The sequence below is a fragment of the Torulaspora globosa genome, chromosome 2 (assembly GCF_014133895.1).
Source record: "Torulaspora globosa chromosome 2, complete sequence".
In the NCBI taxonomy this organism is placed as follows: domain Eukaryota; kingdom Fungi; phylum Ascomycota; class Saccharomycetes; order Saccharomycetales; family Saccharomycetaceae; genus Torulaspora; species Torulaspora globosa.
In genome coordinates, this window is record NC_050728.1 from 1,253,275 (window position 1) to 1,275,217 (window position 21,943).

A 21,943-nucleotide genomic window follows, 5' to 3' on the forward strand; every position below is an offset into this window, starting at 1 on the left:
TGAGCCAGCTACGGGACTTGCAAATCACGGCGTTGCTCCTAACAGGGCTCCGTACCAACTCAAGGTGCGAAACCCGGCGAAACTCTCAGCTTCCGGCGCAGAAACACAAAATCCGTTGAGCGTAACATGTAGCTCAAAGCATGACACCCTTTAGAACAGCCACAAGCGACAGAAATGACATCCGGCTTATACCAAAGCCTATTATCTCTAGTAGATCCCTGAGCTGAATATTTCAATTGTTTAGTTACCCTACTTTAGAGCACAGGTTACCCGTCCGTGGCTGAAAAATCGATTTGGATCCTCCTTTTCCAGGACAGAGAAAGAATCTTGTTTATTTCTAGATTGACACGCCTCTTTAGCAATTGGTATTAAAGTGTCGATCCCTTTGGAAGAAAGATCAGTTATTGTACTATCAAGGCTACAATACTACTATACTACTTGCCACACACTTAGGATTGGATAACTGTAAAGATGGATTCTGGTATGTGCTTTGCAGTGTTCTGCGTTATGGAAAAGGCCAAGAACTTCGAGGACAGCGGTTTTCTTTGAGTATGAAGGCATTGGGAGGGCAGAGAGGGGATTGAGCTGGACCATCGGGCGATTGGCCGCCGGTTGGCTGTCAAATGGTCCCGAGTTGGTTCCTTGATCCGATCTCGCAGCCCCTATTGGTTGGAGCGGTCACTAGGGACGGCGGTCACGAGGGGTTCTGGCTAGTTGGCAGGTTATTCAGTAATACTAACAAGCTATCGAATTATTGTGATTAGAAGTTGCTGCTTTGGTCATTGACAATGGTTCTGGTATGTGCAAGGCCGGTTTCGCCGGTGACGATGCGCCACGTGCCGTTTTCCCTTCGATTGTTGGTAGACCAAGACATCAAGGTATCATGGTCGGTATGGGCCAAAAGGACTCTTACGTCGGTGACGAAGCTCAGTCCAAGAGAGGTATCTTGACCCTACGTTACCCAATTGAACACGGTATCGTCACAAACTGGGATGACATGGAAAAGATTTGGCACCACACTTTTTACAACGAGTTGAGAGTTGCACCAGAGGAACACCCAGTTCTTCTTACTGAGGCGCCAATGAACCCAAAATCTAATAGAGAAAAGATGACGCAGATCATGTTTGAGACTTTCAACGTTCCTGCCTTCTACGTGTCCATCCAAGCCGTGCTATCTCTATACTCTTCGGGTAGAACCACCGGTATTGTGTTGGATTCCGGTGACGGTGTTACGCACGTTGTGCCAATCTACGCTGGTTTCTCTCTACCACACGCTATCTTGAGAATCGATTTGGCCGGTAGAGATTTGACCGACTATTTGATGAAGATATTGAGTGAGCGTGGTTACTCTTTCTCCACCACCGCTGAAAGAGAAATTGTTCGTGATATCAAGGAGAAACTGTGTTACGTTGCTTTGGACTTCGAGCAAGAGATGCAAACCGCTGCTCAATCTTCCTCTATCGAAAAGTCTTACGAATTGCCAGACGGTCAGGTGATCACCATTGGTAACGAAAGATTCAGAGCTCCTGAAGCTTTGTTCCACCCATCCGTCTTGGGTCTAGAGTCTGCCGGTATCGACCAAACTACCTACAACTCCATCATGAAGTGTGACGTCGATGTCCGTAAAGAATTGTACGGTAACATCGTCATGTCCGGTGGTACTACCATGTTCCCAGGTATTGCTGAAAGAATGCAAAAGGAAATTACTGCCTTGGCTCCTTCTTCAATGAAGGTCAAGATCATTGCTCCACCAGAGAGAAAGTACTCTGTCTGGATCGGTGGTTCTATCTTGGCTTCGTTGACCACTTTCCAACAAATGTGGATCTCAAAGCAAGAGTACGATGAAAGTGGCCCATCCATCGTTCACCACAAGTGTTTCTAAGATGGCGGGTAGAAGATTCCAGAAGTGGTTGTATGTGAGTTTTATAAATTAAAATTCAACTAAATACTTTATAAAATTTCCGAATCAAATTGAAAATCAATTGAAAGTATAATAGTAATTCATAACAATTCACTGATTTCTACGAAATGTAATAGTACAAGTTCTGCAATGTTCGTAAGAACTCAAATAAGGAAATGTAATTTTAAATAAATGCAAGCGGCATTATGGAAAGTCCTGCACCTTGCGTTCATATACAAACCGAACCTCGTAGTTGCGACTAAAAGTCGTCGTTGCGATTATACCTATATGTAACAGGTTCACATGTAGAGTTAGTGCTGTCATCGTAAGTTTGCCGATCTGCCGTACTGCCAAGCAACCAGTTGATGGGGTCTAGATTCAATAATTTAAGTCCGATGTCCTTCACAAAGTCGGATCGGCACCTCGCACAGAAGTAGTAACTGACTTAGTGCATTGCTAGAAGTCACGGTTGCGGAAGATTCAGCTTACCCAGTTTCCGTTTGCTCACGACGACGGAATCAGAACATGAAGATCTCCGGATGCATAGGGTCCGTAATCCGACAAATCTGTAAGCTCAGAGTATGTGGCACTGCTTTTTTAGGAAGATGTTGTTGAAGAGGCGGTTGTAAGCATTTGTACGCTGGTGCTCGAGGTAATAATACTGCTAGTCAAACATTGCTCAAAAATTTATTAGCAGAGGAGCTCGACGACTTTAGGAAAATTGATGATTCAAGTGCGCTTGATGCACTGTGTAATTAAGTCATGGAGTGCCCCTCAGTGCCAATTGACTGGCCTGATGATCGGGGAAAGCGTCAGCAGCGTTGGGCTACTGAATGGGGAACGGAAAAGGATTTGACAATGTCTTGTTCGACCTTTCGACAGAATTTGATGACGTTGAGTTCATTAGAATCTGATGCTTGACAAGCGCTGCCGAGCCAGCAGAACAACTTGCCATTTGGCTGAATAATTTTTTTTGGGAGCTGCCCAAAATAGGCTTTGATCAACCGATTAGTAGGATTGTGGCAACACCGAACGCGTCTTGATGCTGTGGTTTGGGATTTGGGCTTGAGGATGGATTTAAACTCCTGTCGCTCCTTTAAGTCTGTTGGGCCAGAATTTTGGCAGCACCCTGATTATAGTGGTGCATAATTACGGCGTTTGCCATCTACTTCTGATATTTGTGGCGTGTTGAAGTACTTCGGGTGGATTCCTTCCTCAGCGATGGTGCGAAAGAATGTAATACGTCTTTTCCCAGTCAAGTAACGAATGTCATTCCAAGACCATATTCCCTGATGCCATACAGATTCAGTTTCAATCGATGTCCAGAACGGGGCAGGCTTCATATGCACCTCCGACACTGGTCTCCTGCTTTCAATTGAGGATTCGCTGATTTGCACACCCCGCGATCAAAGATAACTGAATCAATATTGGCTTCATGCGTATCCAACATTTTTGAGCCGGCTGGCGGCATATTCCGGTCAGTCAATGGCCTTCTGTGATGCCATAATCATGTACTTTCACTGGCGCCAGCCTTTTTGTCGTATTTGCAGGCACGTAGGCACATGTAGAGAAGGTTCCTTCGAAGCTGAAAATTTCCCTCTTTGGGGTCGTGCATATCATTTTCGAACTAAAATACCAAAATAGGAAAGTTCCTTCGCGAGAGACTGGCTTCCATCGCTTATAGATTTTCCTTCTTAGAAGGCCCCGCAGAAAGCTGCGATGTTTCTGTGCTTGGCAATGCTACATCAGGATTATTTACGTCAGCGCCTCGAGAGCTTTCTGTTGCCGAACAATTGATTAGTTGGGCCTCTTCAAAGGAAGACCTTCTATGTTGTTGTTTATAGCATTTTTGATATTTTCTACATATTTTCACCAGATGGGAAGTTTGTTTAGTCATTCGGGCTGAACGACTGCTTTGTCCTCGTTCAGCATTTTAATCGCTTCGGAACCAGCTTCTGCTTGGGCGACACATGAAGAATCGGGCGAATTATTTTCAAGGTCTTCTTTGCAGCTGGATGACGCTGCCACATCTTGAGAGCTCTTATCGTAGAGATGGTCGATCTCCTCCGGCGTCAAGTCCTTCGTATCGGGAAAAAAGAGCAGAATAGCCATCGAAATGGTAAATGTAGCAGTGCCTAAAAGTATGAAAGTCCCCCAGCTAATAGTTGCCAGCATGACAGGTCCCAGCAAAGTAAGCGAAAAATTTGCAGTCCATCCCACAAGCATGCAAACGGCGAGGCCTCTGTGTTTGGCCTTTGTCGGTAACAGCTCGTTGGTGTATATCCATGGTCCGCTGGATAGAGTAATTGTAAACACTGCAACAAATAAGAACGAAAGACCCAGGACTAGCGAACCTACGCTCTCGTCAATTGCCCAGATCAATGACTTGTTGCCATTTATGGGCGGGACCCGTTTCCCGTTGCATGCCATCGTAGTCCCAAGAATTAGCATAATGATGCTTAACGGAAAAGCACCCGCTAGTGTCAGATCCTTCCTCTTGACATGATCCGAAATGATAATTGGTAATATATTCAGTGGTACGTTTATGAGATAAGGCATAGAAGCTGAAACAAGTCGAACTGTTCCTTGGAGGCCGATCATATCACAGAGGAAAATGATGTAATACATTACAATATTAATTCCGCTGAATTGTATCAGCAATTGCAGAGTAGAACCCATAAGTGTTTGTCTCCAGCAGTTCTTTCTGAACAGGTCCAAGTAGCCGAATCCGTCAGCCTTACTCCCATAAATACAAGCCAGTTCCAGTTTGCTGTACAAGGATACTTTTGTTCCGTCACTGGATTTGTTGTGGTGTGCAGCCAAGCGGTTTTGTATCTCCTCTGCTCTCATGTAGTCGCCGTGAAGCGTCAACCATTCTGGTGATTCTGGAAGCCACATCGTCAAAGCAAGGACCGTCACAGCAGGTGTCATCTCCAATCCCCAGACAACTCTGAAGGACAAGGGTGATCCAAGAGAGTCCAGTAAGACGCACAGGTAGTAAATTGTCAACATAGCCAAGGAAAATGCTAACTGGACCAATGCCATTGTCCGGCCTTTTTTATGTTTTGGAATTACTTCCGCAACATACGCAGCAATCAAGATTGAAAACATTCCCACCGTAAGACCTTTGACCCATCTTGACAGAATTACCAACCATAAATTCAATGAGAATAGTCCTATAAAGCTTCCTTTGACCCAAAGAGCCAAACCAGCTCGGAATAAGTCAACCCTGCCTAATTTCCCTGCAAGACAATTGAATAAGATACATCCACAAAGGCCACCAAGCGGACTTGCTGCCGTAAGAAGCCCCTGGTATATTGGACTGGGGTGGTTGAAATACTCGATAAAGTGATCCTTACCCAGGAATACCGACGATGAAGTGACGTCCATCCCCATAATAAAGCCACATATTGCCACGATACACGTAATTTTGGTTACGCTGTAAGTCGGCCCAAACATATCCTCTTTTATTTATAGCACTTGAGCATAATGTGGTCCTCCCATAACCGGGCTTATCCGGAAACGACTATAGTTCAAAGCACTTATATTCTGTATTTTATTGGCGTCACAAAATTAAATTGAGACGCCGACTTTGAGAGCTCGTCACAAGTGACAATTATTACAACTGAATAAGCTCAGGTAATAGAAGTAGGAAGGCGACTCGATTGTTGAAGAGATTCTTTTGGCAATTGGCAAGAGAAGCTTCTCAATGTTCTCCCTGCTCCAGCGTTTCCAAACAGTTTCCAATCAAGCAGTTACGTACCTTTGTTTGATAGCAGCATTTATTGCTTTGAGTTCGTGGCTGCAACTGGTACAAAACGATGCATTCTCAATACCAGTAAGCGTCAGCAATATTAGACCAACACTCAATGTTAGAACCAGCAGATACTATGGATCACAGAATGGCAAGCCCAAACAGAACTCCAAGCTAGCTTTCGATCTCGATGCAGACCTCGGTCGCCTTTTCAATTGGAATACGAAGCAGGTATTTCTGTATCTGACAGCCGAATACAATGGATCAGAAAGACCAGAGACGAAGAGTGAGGTTACATATTGGGATAAGATAATCACTAGCAAAGCTGATGCTCATTTGAGCTTGCATGATACCAAGTCGAAATACAGTGTGTGGGATCTTGAAGACAAACTTGAAGGCAGAGAGTTAACCTTCAAATTGAAGTGGAACATTCAGCCTTGGGTTGGGCCCTTGATCTATGGCGAAACAGCTGGAAACGAAACAATCATTTTGCCAAACATGAAGCAATCACAGAAAAAGAAGAAGCCAAAACAAAGCTCCACTTGAGCCGGCCGTTACCGACCAACGGGGCCCCTTGCGCGGTTTGTGATTTTGAGAATGATAATCATAATACATTTACAAGTTTTGCATGCGATGAAAGAAGTATTTACAGATGCTAGCTGCCGTCGCCTTTGGTAACGAGCTTCAAGGGGCCAGAAAATTGGCGCACCTTTAACTGAACTTTATCATGCTTTTCATTCCCATGAGGAATGTGAATGTGTTATAACTCATGCGCCGTTTAAGCAATTCAGCGGTGCTGGAGTTGGGCGATGCTTTCTACCCTCTTTGTCGACCTTAATTCCGAGAGAAAGGATGCATTTTGTGCTTCAATGGTTTCCCAACCCTTGACAGCATTTCTAGGTTTCATCAAGTAGCTTTTCATGAAATAGGGGAATTCCTCCACGAGCACCGATAAATTGTTGTTTAAATCAGGAAGACTGGACAAGTAGCGATCCATATATTCCGTTACTTGTGAATAAACTTCAGAATTCAAGTAAAGTGAAGGGTTAAAACTGGACGGCTCCATCTTCTTACGTCTTAAAAACCATGACTGGTTAGTCAAGCTCCTTTGCCCTGCGTGCTTCCTCAAGAAACGAAATTTGTGTATGATGTTGAATCCATGTATTAGCTTGTCATTCACAATCTTCAATCCCGTCTTGATAGTTCTTGAATCCTGAAATAATGCCTTGACTGCCTCATTCCATGAAATATTGTCTATTAAGAACCCTCTAGCCTCCAAACTGTTCAACAGCTCTGGAAGCGCTTGGACGTTATGTGTCGCAACCAAATGTCGAACTTTGTAAAAAATGAGCCCTTTGAATGCCGTCCGAAGCTTAGTGTTTGGCATAGTTGCTGACGGTTGTTTTTCGAAAGAGTCAATGCGAGCCACATATCTTTCGAATATGTTCTCAAACTCATCCCACTGCTCAATTTCCGCTGAGACGACCAGAAGTGAACGCATAATGGTCAACCTACCATTCACGGAGAGGTCATCCTTTCCGTAGAACAGCTGGCTGTAACGATTGAGAAGATCTATTGCTTTCATAGGATTATAGTATTTAGCGACAACTCTCATCGGCCATGCCACTACCGATGGATGCAATTGATTGAACGTGATATCTAATGTTTTCTCCGCAGCATTGCTCATAATACGATCCAATAATTCAATTGGCTTTTTTAAATCACCTTGTGATTTCATCTGAACCTTGAAGGTTGCTTTGACGAGATAATATATTACCTTAGAGTTGACGGGAATCTTATTTTCATTCATCTTTCTGTATAGGTTGTGAATACCTTCCCGAAATGCAATTTTATCGAAAGCTTGCATCAGAACTTCGAAATGAGATACATCTGGTTTGATGGTGGGATGTTTGAGTAGCTGGTCTAAAACATTTTCTGCAGTTCCATAATCTTTCTTCAAAATGACTAAGTATTGGATCATACCTCTGAAAAACTCTGAATCATTAGCCAACCTCAAATCGACGATTTCCTGGAAAATTGATTCACACATGCTGCTGTCACCCATCGCAATGTAGGCCTTGATCGCCTTATTGAATATAGAGAGACGATTTTCCAGTTTGACATGTTTATAACGCTTAAAAAGAGCCAATGATTTTTGCGGTAGATTACTTTCAATGTAGACATCCATGAGAGCTGAAACTGATTTGCCTGTCGGTGCTACATTGTAATGCTCCTCCATGATGTGGAAAAGCTCCTGAGCGATCAAGGGATTAGTAAATTTGGAACACATTTGTATTAGGAGAGCAAAGTGCCCCTCAGTTATATCAATATCACTTTCCGTGGCTCTTTTCAGCAAACGTAGCGCACCATCTATGTTATTCAGAGCCCTGAAGACCTTGAACATCAAGGTATAGGTCGACGAACTTGGCCGAACTGAATACTTGTCAAATAGTTCGAATTGAGCAAAGCAGCTGTTTAAGTTACCGGCTTTAAAATGAGCGTATAAAAGTGATTGAAGAACCGTGTAGGTCGGCAACATGTTCCTTCGCAGCAGCTGAGCGTATAGCTTCTCTACGCTATCCAGTTCACCTATTGTTGCCATCGAATACATTACAATTCCATAATGTTCAATATTCGGTAGCTCCCCAATGCTAAAAAGCGCATTGAACTGATCTTGCAGACCTTTCCAGTTTTGTAACTTCGAATATGCGATCAGTAGATAGTCAAATTGCTGATGCTCGTCATGAGCATGCGGGAAAGCTGCGTGTGTTCGCTCTACTAAATCGTACTTTTCAAAATGACAGTAGCATTTCAGGATGCAAGTCAGATCCGAGGATGATATTACCAAATTATTGTTTATTTTGTAGTCCCACAGATCTCGCACCAACCCGAAGCTTCTATTGTACGCTGCCAAATAAATAAGAGTGCTGGATAACTGAGATGCAACAGAGGCTCCTAGTGCTGCCTTGATCTTATCAAGACAGTCTTGAAAAAAGCCCAACTCTTCATGTCGCTTCTCTCGAAGATAAAATAGCAAAGGTTTCAACAAATCCTTCTGGTGTGCGTAATTGTCGAACTCACAATGTCCGTTTAGCATTTTCATCCACTTGGCCCACTTCAACAAAGTCTCCTCCGGTTCAATCGTCGCCACCACCTTTGAGCCATCCTTGAGTGCTGTGAAAAGGAAGTTTATGAAGTTTATGGCGCACTTTTTATGCTCGATCGACGATTGCGCTATGATTTTGCTTACTATCTGGTCCAGAAGTATCATATTGCCGGTTGCTATTAGCGACTGGCAGTACTGCCGTAGTTCTCGGAACGACAAACTGTAGCTGCTATCAACCAGATCACCTCTCTTGAAGAGATACTTTTGTGCGAATCGATTGAGCTCGAGATACGCCTGTCGTCTGAAGAGGAAATCGACGATATACCTTCTTTCTTTCACAGGCAAATGGATCACTGTTTTCCGAATGTAGAATCTTCTCAACGCATGTTTCTCAGGCTCTTCGAGTGGTTTATTCGACGTATCATTCAGTATCTTAACGATTTTGGCAGGTACCGTTAAACTCCAGTTCACCCTCTGATATTGCTTTGCAATTGGCGCAGTACTTCGCAGCATAGGGAATTCCGGTTAGCTAGACCACCAAAATCCTCGACCAACTAGTGCTGAATGCAATCAAGCGCCGCCTTTTGGTTTGACAGGCCTTGTAATCAGTATTAGTTTAAAGAATTTTCTATTAAAGTTCAACACTACGCACTGTGTTAAGAAAGGTCAACTTACCAATGCCAACCAGCTTCAAGATTCTTAGCTTATGAGCCGTAATGCGCCAGTAAATAAGCTCGAAAGACCACTGAAGCTGCTATCGTGGCTTCGAGCGGGCCTTTTCCCAAGTTTGAGCCCATTTGAGCCCTCCGGTGCCAAGATGAGACCCTACAGGTCTGGAATAGCTCGGTATAGGACGAGAACATGACTACGAAGCTCAACTGAGCATTCCACTCCAATTTATAGTCGCAAATGGCCTCCGGTTCCACAGCCTGGCCAATTCGTTTGCTGCTTGCGACACCTTACGTCCTGGACTGAGAGGCATACAAAACTAGCCCTTCAGCTGGCAATGGAGATGGAGTTGACACGCTCCCGGGTTTTGACAAGGAATGCTTTTAGAAGGTAAGGTTGCGTCGGTGACTGGTGCTTCCACCGGCGTTGGCGAAGGTATCGCCAGGGTCTTGCACAAGGAAGGAGCTGCCGTGATTGTCAGCTCGAGAAACGTGGAGAGCACCGCAAACGCTGCCAGGAAACTCGACTCAGCGGTGCAAAGTTCATTCCAAAGGCGGCAATCGTTGATTAACGACATTGAGGTGAGTTACGGTGCCCTGGATTGCTGGCAATAATAAAACGATGAAACCCAAACGCCTTGGCGAGCACAGTCATAGGTCGCTTCCGCATCAGATTTTGCAAAACGATCGAGGCTTATTTGGCTCCCTCGGTTCTTCCATCAAAGTAACAGATAGTCGGTCGTTTCATCATTTAGGCAAAATGGCCTGACAGTCTGCCCCTCACGATCTTATGGCATTGTTTGATGGTTTGAAACCATTTGATGCTCAGGCTCTGCACCAATTTTGAAACAACGTACCACTACATTGCACCATCCCTGTAGTGTATAAAAGAGCGACTGATTTCGTCTCATTCGACCAGTCATGGTTAAATGAAGCAATGCAGGTTTGTTAGCAGGTACAAAGGTTTTCCTAACCAACTGGGACCGTGCCAATTGAAAGCATCAAGTTCTCACATCTGATGGAAGTGCGGCGAAAGTCGAGGCTGTTTTAAGAGGCTACCATGATTTGGTTACAATTTGACAAAAGACCAACCACTACGCACACTTGTAAGATCCCTCGGTGGGGAAACCTTGGGGCATAATCGAAATGACATGTTCCAAGAGGCAACAACTGATTTTGAGGACGAAACAGAGGATCAAGATAGCCAAGGATGGGCGTGGAGGTAGGAACGTTGAAGTATCTCAGCTGGCTGATCATCAAACAACGGATGGTCGAATTATCAAGATCATCAAGGAAAAAACGAGACGATTCCCTCTGACAACCGAGGCGTCGGAGATTATAGACTACGTGAAGCCAATGGTATTGCGGAGCGAGGGAAGACGCTCCAATTGGCAATGTGAGGCAGATGATTTGAAATACGCAAGGAACGTCGGGCTACTTCTAGTATGATTTTACAACCTATATCGATAGAGATACCTGTCTTGGGCCATGCTTGGAACAATGTCTCGAAAGGAAAATTACTGCAGGGCAGCTTGAAGCCATGGCATGGTTGTTAGGGTTCTGGATTGGTGATAGTCACAGAAAAGGAGCAGCCTTCGCTTTGCACTCTGGAGATGAAGATGTCAACACCAGACTTCGGGAGAATCCAGAACTTTGGGGTATGAGTCTCAGAATCAGGCTTGAGGAGGGTTTTAAGGCAACAGGATACCTTAACACCTATAATGGCACGATACGTAATTGGAACAAAAACAACCCGCTAGTTAAGGTGCTGGAAGGATTAAGATTCTGGGGAAATGGCAGAAAAAATGGCCCGAAGAGCGTTCCTCTATTCATGCGAACAGAGCAAATAGTGGTGCGCGAAGCTTTTCTCGCAGGGTTAATAGATTCTGATGGCTCATGCAATATCCAACACGAATGTGTTCGTGTGCAAATTAAGACCGTCTACCCGCCTATTAGAGACGGTATAAACTTGATAGGTCGTTCTCTTGGTTTGACTGTCTCCACCCATTTCCGTGGCGCTAACTTTAATGAGCGTAGTGGATTAAACGAGAGTGATAAGCGGACTTTCCACTTATTTGGTGGGACAAATCATGAAACACTCAGGTCGATACCGAACAGATGCTCCTGTGAAAGGAAGCGAAACCCGAAAGTCCAGTACTCCAGGGACAGAGACTTTGACGAATTTGATTCTGATTACCAAGAGGAAAATGAAAATGATCCTGAGGACAATGACGTTTTATCAGGATAATGGAGAGCTTTGAAGATGAGGTGCAAGAACTATCATAACAGTACAACAATACAACAGTACGTAAACAGGACATTTATTGGCGTACCGGGCTTGCCGCATAACACTGTGGCATTCTTGCTATCTTCCTTGAGCAGTTTCACCACTGGATCCGTCTACGAGATAGCTCGTCAGACTGCTCGCTTCGCTTTGCTAAGTACAAGACTAAGTACAAGACTGTAGACTGTAGGGAACATAAAGTAACGAAAAAAGGCTGAATATGAGCTGCAATCACTCACTGGAGCCTCCTAGACCGTCGCCACGCTAATATAACACTAGCTGGCTTAGCTTATATCGAATTCTTGCACTATCCAACTGGTAGCCCATAGCCGTCTGTATATGAGCGCAGGCGAACAGGTCTAAAAAATTTCAGTTTACTGTAAATACAAGCTCATCGCAAGGTCATCTCGAGATAGAACCACATATATATTGCTGATTTAAATCATTGAGAGGCTTGAGATCAATTCAACTGACGATGGCAACTGCTAAACAGCAACAAAACAGGAAAAAGTATACCAAAGACTATAAGCTGAAGGAGATTCAGAAGAGTCTCACACACAAGGCCAGACTGAAGAAAGAGTATCTGAAGGCTCTTAAGGAGGAAGGATACTCGGTGCCCGATAAGAAACCTGTCGGAAAGTCGAAGGAGGAAATAAGGAAACTAAAGAAAGAGGTGCGGGACAGAAACCGTAAGAAGCTGGAAGAGCAGAAGCACAGTAAGAAACAGGCAAAGAAAGAGCAACGAGAGGCGTCTGAGGATCGAAGGAAAAAGGAGTTGGAGAATATCAAGCATATCAAGAGTAAAATGGATCAACGGGAAAAAAGGAAGCAGAGACTGACTAAAAAAACCAGAACCGGACAACCTCTCATGGGTCCTAAGATTGAAGATCTCTTAGGGAAGATCAAAGAGGATGACACATACACGAAATAAACTAGCTGCTAATTGGCTTAGTGAGAATATACAGTCTTTTTACATATGTACACGAAGGGGAATGGTTCTTGAGTTATTTCTTCTGTTGTTGCTTCTTGGCAAACTCGGCAATCAGTTCCTTCTGGACATGGGCACCCGTTGGAGCATAGTGGCTGAACTCCAGCGAAAACTCACCCTTACCCTGGGTAGATGCTCTCAAAGATGTGGCGTAGCCAAAGAGATTGCTCAAGGGACACTCAGCTTTAATGGTGAACTCATCGGGTCCGTTGTCTGTGTCCTGAATTACAGCTTGCAACTTGTTCAAGCTGCCTATAACATTCCCTTGAAATTCATTGGAAGAGGTGACTGTGACGGTCATAATAGGCTCAAGGATGACTGGCTGTGCTCTGAGGAACGCATCACGGAAAGCCGCCATTGTGGCGGTTTTGAAGGACAGTTCATTAGAATCGACGGCGTGAATGGCACCATCGTTGATCAACATGTTGACTCCAATGACCTTGTGACCAATTAGAGGACCCTTCTCGCAGGCTTCTTCGAAACCTTTACCACATGCTGCCAGGTATTTGTCCGGAATACGGCCTCCCACAACAGCAGTTTCGAACGAGTTGTGCTTGTTGCCTTCTTCAACTGGAGACATCGTTCCCATAACTCTACCATATTGACCTGCACCACCAGATTGCTTTTTGTGGGTATAATCGAAATCTGCTGGAATAGTAATGGACTCTCTGTAAGACACTTGGGGCTTACCAGTTGTACATTCGACGTTGTACTCACGTCTCATTCTCTCCACGTAGATCTCAAGATGCAATTCTCCCATACCTGAGATCACAGTTTCCTTAGATTCAGGGTCGAACCTCACTCTAAAAGTGGGGTCTTCCTTCTGGAACCGATTCAAAGCCTTCGAAAAGTTACCAGCATCTTTAGTTTTGGGGTGAATAGACAAAGAAACCACGGCATCTGGAACGTACATAGACGACATCGAATAATCAACGCTTCCATCCGTGAAAGTGTCACCAGACGCGCAGTCAATACCGAAGGTAGCACATATTTCACCCGAACCAACTTCGTCAATATCTTCCATATCGCTTGAGTGCATTCTGACTAGTCTAGACACCTTTACCTTCTTACCGGTTTTCACATTGGTAATGTAGCCTCCCTTTCTCAAACGTCCCTGGTAAACACGAATATAAGTCAATTGCCCGTATTGGCCTTCTTCCAGTTTAAACGCCAGGCCAACGAAAGGTTGCTGAACCGACGGAATCAAATTGACCTTTGCTTCATCATGTGCAATATCCAATGCAGTGTTCAACACTTCAGAGGGGTTTGGCAAGTAGTCCACAATTGCATCAAGCACAGGCTGAATACCTGTATTAGCGAGCGCTGATCCCATCAAAACAGGTGTGAATTTTCTGGCAATCGTAGCTCTGCGAATTGCTTCCATAATTTGTTCTGCATTAGGTTCTCGTTCATCCAAAAACAATTCTGCCATCTCATCATCCACATCGGCAAGGGTCTCAATCAGGACTTGTCTTTTCTCTTCAACCATATCCTTTAGCGTTTCTGGAACTGGTCCCTTCACCACAGTTTCCCCGTTATCACCTTTGTTGTATAGAGCAACGCGATTGATGATATCAACCACTCCTTCAAGATCAGATTCGGCACCGATAGGAACTTGGATCGCGGCTGCAGGTATTTTCAACTTCGAATTGATCTGAGCAATGGCACGAAACGGATCGGCACCCATTCTATCCATCTTGTTGATAAAAGTAACCCTTGGAACGTTGTACCTACGCATTTGGCGATCGACTGTGACGGTTTGCGACTGAACGCCTGAAACGGCGCAAACCACCAGAACAGCACCATCCAAAACTCTCAACGCACGCTCCACCTCGATGGTAAAATCGATGTGTCCTGGCGTGTCAATAAGGTTGAAGTGATATGGCTTCTTGTCTTTTTCCCAGGAACAGTATGTGGCTGCGGACTGAATTGTGATACCTTTCTCTCTTTCCAGATCCATGGAATCCATTTTAGCCCCGACGTTATCACGACCTCTCACTTCATGAATGGCCTTGATCCTACCAGTATAGTAAAGAACTCGCTCAGTGAAGGTTGTTTTACCTGAGTCGATATGAGCAGAAATACCAATATTACGCAAAGCTCTGGCAGCTTTGATATCTGCAGGTTTCAGACTTGATTCCATCTCCTCTAAAATAGCTTTCTCCTCCTCATAAGTAGATTGGTGACGTTTGCTAGCATGGAATGATCTTTCATGAATAGCAGAACGCTTCATCAAACGACTCGTCCGAAGGCCATTGCCTAAAGAGCCTTGAAGGAAATTGCGAAAGAAAGCAGCTTGTTTACCACCAAGCAAACTGAGAGACATCTCCCGCAACCTACTTTCAATGAACGTCCTGCTTTCTTCACAATATAGTTCGAGCAATCGATACGCAGTTTAAGCTCTGGCAGTTCGCTAATGGCCAAAATTTGCAAAAAACCCACACACCACAGGATAACCAAGATCAGTTCTATATTATGCTAGTAATTATGCCTATCAATAGGATATGCCATTGGCATCGAGCACTCCTTTCAGAGTGTCATATACCGCCTGGTCGTCTGAAATGGTCTCCGACAGTCCGTAGTCTGATATCGTGTAGATACCTAGTAAACCCACAAGCGTTGAGACAATAAATGCGAAATAACCCTTGGCGGTGAAACCGGAAGGCAACGGTCTCGGCTGTCTCGGTAGACCCTCCATATTGTACCAGTCGTCCGTATGACCTGCTGCATTACCACGATTTGGTATCTCAGCAGCCGAGCACAATTGTTTGTAGTTATCGCTCAGCGTTTCCGATTCTTGTAGCGATAATGGATCTTCGATGAACACTGCACCGAGACCTTGCGTCAAGTGCCAATCGAGATGACAATGGAAGAACCACACCCCTGGATTATCCGCTTTGAATCTGATGACGATGTGACCGCTGGGGGCGAGCACAACCGTGTCCCTCAAGACTGGATACTCTGGGAATGGCATCAAGGGAGCCGACTCGTTGTATGGTACTGTAATCTTGTCCTGGTCATACTCAGGATAATCGGCTTCTGGGCGATACTCTGGAGATTTCTGAATTAGCTGGAAATTATGGCCATGCAGATGAAAAGGATGCTTTCCTGAGTCGTAGTTGTTAACAACCACTTCTACTATTTCATCTTTTTGAAGCACAATGGCGTTGACATTGTCGCCGTAGATACGGGCGTCGGTCGCGAGCTCGCCTGAGGTCAAAACCGTAGTCAAAGTTGGGACCTTAGGATGAACGTAAGTGATGCCGTTGAACATGGCATAATTGACACCATCCCCCAGGTTGTTCAAGCTCAGATTGAAAGTGATCTGCGTGTCGTAGTGATCCAATAGCTTGATATCATCTAGTGGGGCCAAATAGAATTCCTCAGCTGCGCTGTCAAAATCATCGATTATAAAACTCTCTGCAGCCTCATAGTTTCTGTTGTAAGAGATTTGATGCGTCCTGTTGCGGACCAGTTCTGGTGGCACAACATCTAGCATGACCTCATCCATCATTTGCATGAGGGCGAAGTTTCTGCCGGGGTCATGTTCTTTCGCCTTGACCAAGACGCTCATCCTCTGCCCCGTGGCAATGTAAAGCAGATCAGTGACATTAGGCTTGACGTACACACCATCAACTTCCACAATGGTCAGTTCGTGCTCCTCAAGTGCCACATATTGCGATACAAACAACCCGGAGTTGATGAAGCGCATCAGGTACGTCTTACCGGGTTCAAAATCCAACGTGGCATTCAATGTGTTATTGAAGAGCAGGTTTTGGGGGATCGGTTCAGCCCCAGTGGGATTGTATCTGGACATAAATTCTTGAGTAACCTCGTAATATGGCTTCCAATAGAGATCAGAAAGCTGGATAACCATCTCCTCGTCATAATGGAATGGCTCGTCATCATCGTGAATAATGAAAGCACCTCTCATACCATCACCAAACTGAGAGCCGGAATGAGCGTGGTACCAGTATGTACCGACCTGGTCGGCCACCGTAAAATTGTACAGGTAAGTCTGTCCGGGAACTATTGGACACTGAGTAACCATCGAAGGTCCGTCAATCTCGTTTCGATTGCCGTCACTCAGCTTCTGGAACATCCCATGGAAATGCAACGACGTCACAGTCCCGTCGTCGAATCCGTTTGTCAGGTAAAGCTGCACACGGTCGCCCTTCTTTACATGAATGTCAGGCACTGGCCACTGGCCATTAAAACCAATCATCTTCTTCTCACGAACTCCGTCAGGATTGGCATCGACCCACCCAGTGGTAAAGTTAAAGGTATGTACGGTAGCGCTTACCACAGACGCACAAGCCAGCAGTGCCACCGCCATAAGAGAACATAAACTAGAGCCGGCCATTTTGAAAAGTTTCCCAACAGCTGCCAGCAGTGCCTATCTTACCAGCCTCTTTGTATCCGTTTGTAATTGTTCAACATAGTAAGAGTTCTTATATACCGGAGACGTTAAAAATGCACCTTGCTTTAGAAGCAGAGACTAGCTAGTGGCCTTCACTGTACACAGTCTACATTTTGTATGTAACTTGCAAGATATCGAACTTAAGCTCAGCTACTCAGGCCCAGTAATTATCGTCTTAGCGACGTCCTTGGCGTGCTCGACGTTGTACTGATAGGCCTGGACCGCTTCAGTGAAAGGAAAGACTTTAGTGATGAGTGGCTTGGCATTGACCTGGCCGGTGGACAGCAGCTTGACGGCAGCATCGTAGTCTCCCGCAGCGTATCTGAAGGAACCCTTCAGGGTTGCTTCCTTTACTGAAAGCTCGGTTATCGGGAACGAGACGTCATCTTTGCCCATACCGACCTGAACGACAATGCCGCCTCTTGCACAGGCCTTGACTGCGGCTCTGATGCATTTCTCAGCACCAGAGCACTCGAAGACGATGTCGGGACGACCTCCGGCTAGGACTTTCACGGTCTCGTGAACTAGAGTGGCCTCGTCTGAGCTCGCGTTCCATAGGATCGTGTGAGTAGCGCCGAATTGCTTGGCTCTCTCGAGTTTGGACTCGAAGATGTCTACAAAGACCACATCGGTGGCTCCAAAAGCCCTGGCGGTTGCCCCGGTTAGCAGGCCGACAGGTCCAGCACCCAGGATTAGCGCAGTCTTGCCAAAGCTGGTGTTGCCAAGGCGGTTGGCATGGACAGCTACAGCCAGAGGCTCAGCCATTGCGCCCTCCTCAAAAGAGACATGATCGGCCAGCTTGTAAACGAAATCCTCAGGAGCCAAAAAGTACTTGACCAAAGTGCCATCGTATGGTGGAGTGGCGGCGAACGCCATGTGAGGACACAAATTGTAGCGACCAGACAGCGTCTCCTTAGAATATCTGCTTGGCACTCCGGGTTCAACAGCGACTCGGTCACCAATCTTCAGAGATGTGACAGCATCGCCGATTTCGACGACTACACCGCTAGACTCGTGTCCTAGAACCATAGGTGACTTAACGACGAAGTCTCCAATGGAGCCGTGGGTATAATAGTGCACATCGGACCCACATATCCCAGTAGCTTTAATCTGAATCTTCACATAATGGGGATCCTTAATGTTTGGGACTTGGCGATGCTCAATTTTGATCAACCCCTTCTTCTCTAGCACTACAGCATCTTGCATTAGCCCACTCATCGTTGCTTACAACGTTGCTTAATTGACCTCAGGATAGGAGGGGGTGACCTCTTTATAGAAGTAACCAATGAGGATTTATACTCAAGGATCAAACTTGTAGGAGGGAATCAGGCTCAGAACGAAGGGCATGCATACTAATCGGGTAATGTGATTTACAGTCCATTCGTCACCATGAGCAACGAGAGCTTTCACAGGGCAACTCGAAGGGTTGACCACTAAGAGGATCGCGAGCATCTTCGGATGACATGCTTGACAGGACGATATATATCCTCTATTTAGTGCTGTCATAAAGTTGTGGCTGGGATTGAGGCGGACGCGGCCGAAGATATGCCATCTGTTGCTTCGACTGCAATATTGCTATCTGTTTTTAGAATGCTGTGAATCTCCAGCAAAATCGGCTCTACGTCCGCCGAATCGCAGGAAATGCCTTCCACTAGTTTGACCGCGTTGGGATACTTTTGTGCGATCTTGGATGAGTTGCTGTCCTTGCTCTCCAGCATGAAAACTTGGTTTCGGACCCTGTGCACTAATGGATATGCCAGTGATTTTGTCGATATGTGTTCATCTTCTGAGAAATGTATGTAAAACTGGCTTTTGCTCCTCCCGTTGTGAGATACATTCTTGAGCTCTATAATGAGGGTTATCTTGGTTCCCACTTCAGGATTATGGTAGAGGAGTTGGCATTCGCATAGGTTGTGAAGCCCAAGATCAACTGTCGTGTAGCTCTCGCCGCGGCTCTGGTTCTCGATGAGAATGTTCTTCAGGACATTAAAGAGAGAAGAAGTAAATTGCAGGTAGTCGAAGATGAAATGGTAATCCAGATGGCCACTGTCTATGAATGGTTGAATGATGTGCTGCGGGTTGGAAGGCGAAAGTTGCACTGTCAGGTTTTCCACAGTTTGGTCGTTAGTTATAATGCTAATAGTACAGTCTTGGGTGTCGTCGCTATTCTTCAGGTATTTGAAAGATATCTCGTTCGGTTTCAGTGCTACAATCTTGAAGTCCTCTGATGCAAAATTTTTGTGTAGTCTTTCTACGACATCTGTCAACACCACGAGCTGCATTAACTTTTGTCTAAACTTGGTTAGATATTGTGCTATGACGTTCAAATTGGTGAAGCTCTCACAAAGGTAAAAGGCTAATGAGTCTTGAGGTACAAAGTGTATTAGTAGCTCATCACATTCGCACTTGATCATCTTAGTGTCGCGCTTGAATTTACCAAACAGTTTTATTTGCGAGCTTGAATAATCGATTTTCATGAACATAGAGCTCTCTAATATGCTGTTCAGGGCTTTCGAACCTTCCAAGAATGACTCTAATTCGAGCGCAATGATTGAGATACAGAGCTCACCGTCGCCTGTAGTGCTGCCTTCGGCGATGTAGGGGGGCAGCGAAGAAGATACGAACTCGCTGGCACATATTTTGTTCCGAATTTTTAATTGATTCAAAGAATCTATGATCATATGGTTCACAATCTTATGGAATATTGTCTTTTGTAGATGGAGCAGCTTTTGGTAAGTGATTGTTTCGAGTTTCGCAGTGGTCACGCTTGATTTGCCTAAGTAAGTCAATTGCCACTTTCCTTTGTTGGATATTACTTTACCAATTCGTTTTTCAACCACGCATGATGTATTAGATGATATAACCGTAAGTATAAGATACCAGTTAGCCAGCCAATTTGGTAAACATATGAAGAGATCATCCTGTAGGAGTGAGTCATTAGAATCCATGTGTGTAGTTTGGGATTCAATCGGCCGGTCTAATTTTACGACTCGACTGCAAGTCCAGCCGGTCTTCTCAAACATATTGCGCAGAATGTGTGTGATTTTTTCCAGCTTCAGCTTTTGCAAAACAGCTGTCAGTTCCTCCGCATTTTCGGCTCGATTGATCTGGTTCACATATCTCAAAAGAAGAGGTGTCGGATTTCTGAAATAAAAGACGCCGCTAACAGTATCAATTTTCAGTTGAATCGGTGCTACAGAGAGACATGTGGCAGGCATTTGAAAAAGAAGAACATCCGAATTCTCTTCGTCTTCCTGGAACACACCTTTGGCGAGCAGATCAGCTCTTATCAAATAGGAGTGGTTGAACATAATCTCGTCTAGTATCGATTCCAGATCCTTCACGACGTTGTGATACACAACAGGCATCCCAGAATCCGCCGCAAGGCGGTTGTCCCACTTCAAAACCAAGCTCTCGCTTGATTTTTCAACGCCAATGGTAATCTTTGCTTTTTCTCCCATTTTGCTGTGAAGCCAGTATTTGACAGATATGATGCTTTTCTTTGAATCGTACCTATGAACCAAGTTTCCGCCAGAAAATTTACCTCCACTTTCTAGGTCTGAAAGCTCTGAATGTACCATGTAAAGTTGTAATGTGAGCACGTACTTGTGCAAAAAATTATAGAGAGACATCATGGGCTTGCTGCTCTTGAATAGAATTTCGTTAATGACCTTCTCGATTCGTAGTTTATTCAGTGCTAGATTGCGATCCGCGAAAAGAAATTGCAAATCCACAAAGAACAATGGGGCATGACAGTCTATCGTTGCTAGTTGGATTTCAAATTCATCTGCCACGGTAATGTATACCCTTCCATTTTTTATATTATAATTTTGAAATTGAGTAGGTAGCTCGACCAATGCCATCTTCAAGCGCACTGCTGTGTTAAGGTCTTTCAGCCTACGCAAAGCCAGTTTCGAGGGAATTTTCAGCATGCCGCCGGGCGCTGTTTCTGCTTCTCCATCGCTGCCCACTTTGAAGTTGTGCATCGGCAAGTTTGTTCTCCCCAGACTGAGCACTTCCAAAGCTGTTGACAGATCAGCGTTGGGGAGTTTTGCATTCGCCATAGCAGTAACATTATTCTTAAGGGCCCATATGCAGTTGTTGACTGTAGCATTAGTGATCCTGAACCAGTTCAATAGATCGATCATGGTGTGAAAGTTATTGTTCTTGATTGTGCGGCACCACTTAACTAGCACATACAGTTTCAAAAATTGGTTTCTGACGAAGATTATTAATTGCAAAAATCGGAATTTCTTCATCGACGACGGCTCCTGTGGATTAACGTGTACATTAGTTTTCATAAACTGTGAAATCTCCTTCACAGTGAATACCGTCAGATTCCGGATCAGCGTCGCAAGCGACACTTGATTGATCTCCACATGCGGTATAGAAGGCGGTGTTGCTGGTGCAGACTTCGACTCCTTCCTGGTACCCGATTCCGGCGTTTGTAACGTATGTAGGCTCCTGCTGGTGGATTCTTGGCCTTTGTTCGCTACTTCATGAAATTCCCTATTGCCATGTCCTCGCTTTGGAGACGCCGCACGTTTAAGAGCGGTAGCATCCTCACACACGCCAGATGCTCCATTTCCATTGGGCAGCCCAGCAGCAGAATCCATCTCAGTGGTCATGCTACCAACGGATAGTGGTATTCCCGACCCTTCGTATACTTCGCTTCTTCAGATCCGCAGTAAGAAGCCTCTCAACGTCGCGATTGTTCTCCGATCGCTGACTCACCTCCCACTGTATACGCAAGTATCTCAATCGACTAGACTGGTACTGGCAGCGATATTCCTCCCAGAAACCTCTTCTCTGCTCTTCAAATC

The 21,943-nt window shown here is 45.0% G+C and overlaps 10 protein-coding genes across 10 annotated transcripts; 4 read left to right on the forward strand and 6 right to left on the reverse strand.

The window, feature by feature from the left end:
* Positions 1–471: 471 nt before the first annotated feature.
* On the forward strand, positions 472–1,882 carry ACT1 (actin; the record flags this gene model as incomplete). The annotated part of the gene is made up of 2 exons (XM_037282591.1): positions 472–481; positions 765–1,882. The coding sequence occupies 2 exons, from the start codon at positions 472–474 to the stop codon at positions 1,880–1,882; spliced, it is 1,128 nt and encodes a 375-aa protein (XP_037138486.1).
* Positions 1,883–3,793: 1,911 nt separating this feature from the next.
* HG536_0B06800 (uncharacterized protein) lies at positions 3,794–5,359 on the reverse strand (the record flags this gene model as incomplete). Its single annotated transcript, XM_037282592.1, has 1 exon — positions 3,794–5,359. One exon carries the CDS (start codon positions 5,357–5,359, stop codon positions 3,794–3,796), a length of 1,566 nt encoding a protein of 521 aa, XP_037138487.1.
* A 250-nt stretch (positions 5,360–5,609) lies between these two features.
* On the forward strand, positions 5,610–6,200 carry SPC3 (signal peptidase complex subunit SPC3; the record flags this gene model as incomplete). The annotated part of the gene is made up of 1 exon (XM_037282593.1): positions 5,610–6,200. One exon carries the CDS (start codon positions 5,610–5,612, stop codon positions 6,198–6,200), a length of 591 nt encoding a protein of 196 aa, XP_037138488.1.
* Positions 6,201–6,441: 241 nt separating this feature from the next.
* PET309 (Pet309p) lies at positions 6,442–9,273 on the reverse strand (the record flags this gene model as incomplete). Its single annotated transcript, XM_037282594.1, has 1 exon — positions 6,442–9,273. One exon carries the CDS (start codon positions 9,271–9,273, stop codon positions 6,442–6,444), a length of 2,832 nt encoding a protein of 943 aa, XP_037138489.1.
* A 1,695-nt stretch (positions 9,274–10,968) lies between these two features.
* HG536_0B06830 (uncharacterized protein) lies at positions 10,969–11,676 on the forward strand (the record flags this gene model as incomplete). The annotated part of the gene is made up of 1 exon (XM_037282595.1): positions 10,969–11,676. One exon carries the CDS (start codon positions 10,969–10,971, stop codon positions 11,674–11,676), a length of 708 nt encoding a protein of 235 aa, XP_037138490.1.
* A 511-nt stretch (positions 11,677–12,187) lies between these two features.
* On the forward strand, positions 12,188–12,643 carry FYV7 (Fyv7p; the record flags this gene model as incomplete). Its single annotated transcript, XM_037282596.1, has 1 exon — positions 12,188–12,643. The coding sequence occupies one exon, from the start codon at positions 12,188–12,190 to the stop codon at positions 12,641–12,643; it is 456 nt and encodes a 151-aa protein (XP_037138491.1).
* Positions 12,644–12,716: 73 nt separating this feature from the next.
* On the reverse strand, positions 12,717–15,026 carry MEF1 (Mef1p; the record flags this gene model as incomplete). The annotated part of the gene is made up of 1 exon (XM_037282597.1): positions 12,717–15,026. One exon carries the CDS (start codon positions 15,024–15,026, stop codon positions 12,717–12,719), a length of 2,310 nt encoding a protein of 769 aa, XP_037138492.1.
* Positions 15,027–15,194: 168 nt separating this feature from the next.
* On the reverse strand, positions 15,195–17,063 carry FET5 (ferroxidase FET5; the record flags this gene model as incomplete). The annotated part of the gene is made up of 1 exon (XM_037282598.1): positions 15,195–17,063. The coding sequence occupies one exon, from the start codon at positions 17,061–17,063 to the stop codon at positions 15,195–15,197; it is 1,869 nt and encodes a 622-aa protein (XP_037138493.1).
* Positions 17,064–17,270: 207 nt separating this feature from the next.
* XYL2 (D-xylulose reductase XYL2) lies at positions 17,271–18,338 on the reverse strand (the record flags this gene model as incomplete). The annotated part of the gene is made up of 1 exon (XM_037282599.1): positions 17,271–18,338. One exon carries the CDS (start codon positions 18,336–18,338, stop codon positions 17,271–17,273), a length of 1,068 nt encoding a protein of 355 aa, XP_037138494.1.
* A 284-nt stretch (positions 18,339–18,622) lies between these two features.
* On the reverse strand, positions 18,623–21,748 carry RGR1 (Rgr1p; the record flags this gene model as incomplete). Its single annotated transcript, XM_037282600.1, has 1 exon — positions 18,623–21,748. One exon carries the CDS (start codon positions 21,746–21,748, stop codon positions 18,623–18,625), a length of 3,126 nt encoding a protein of 1,041 aa, XP_037138495.1.
* Positions 21,749–21,943: the final 195 nt, after the last annotated feature.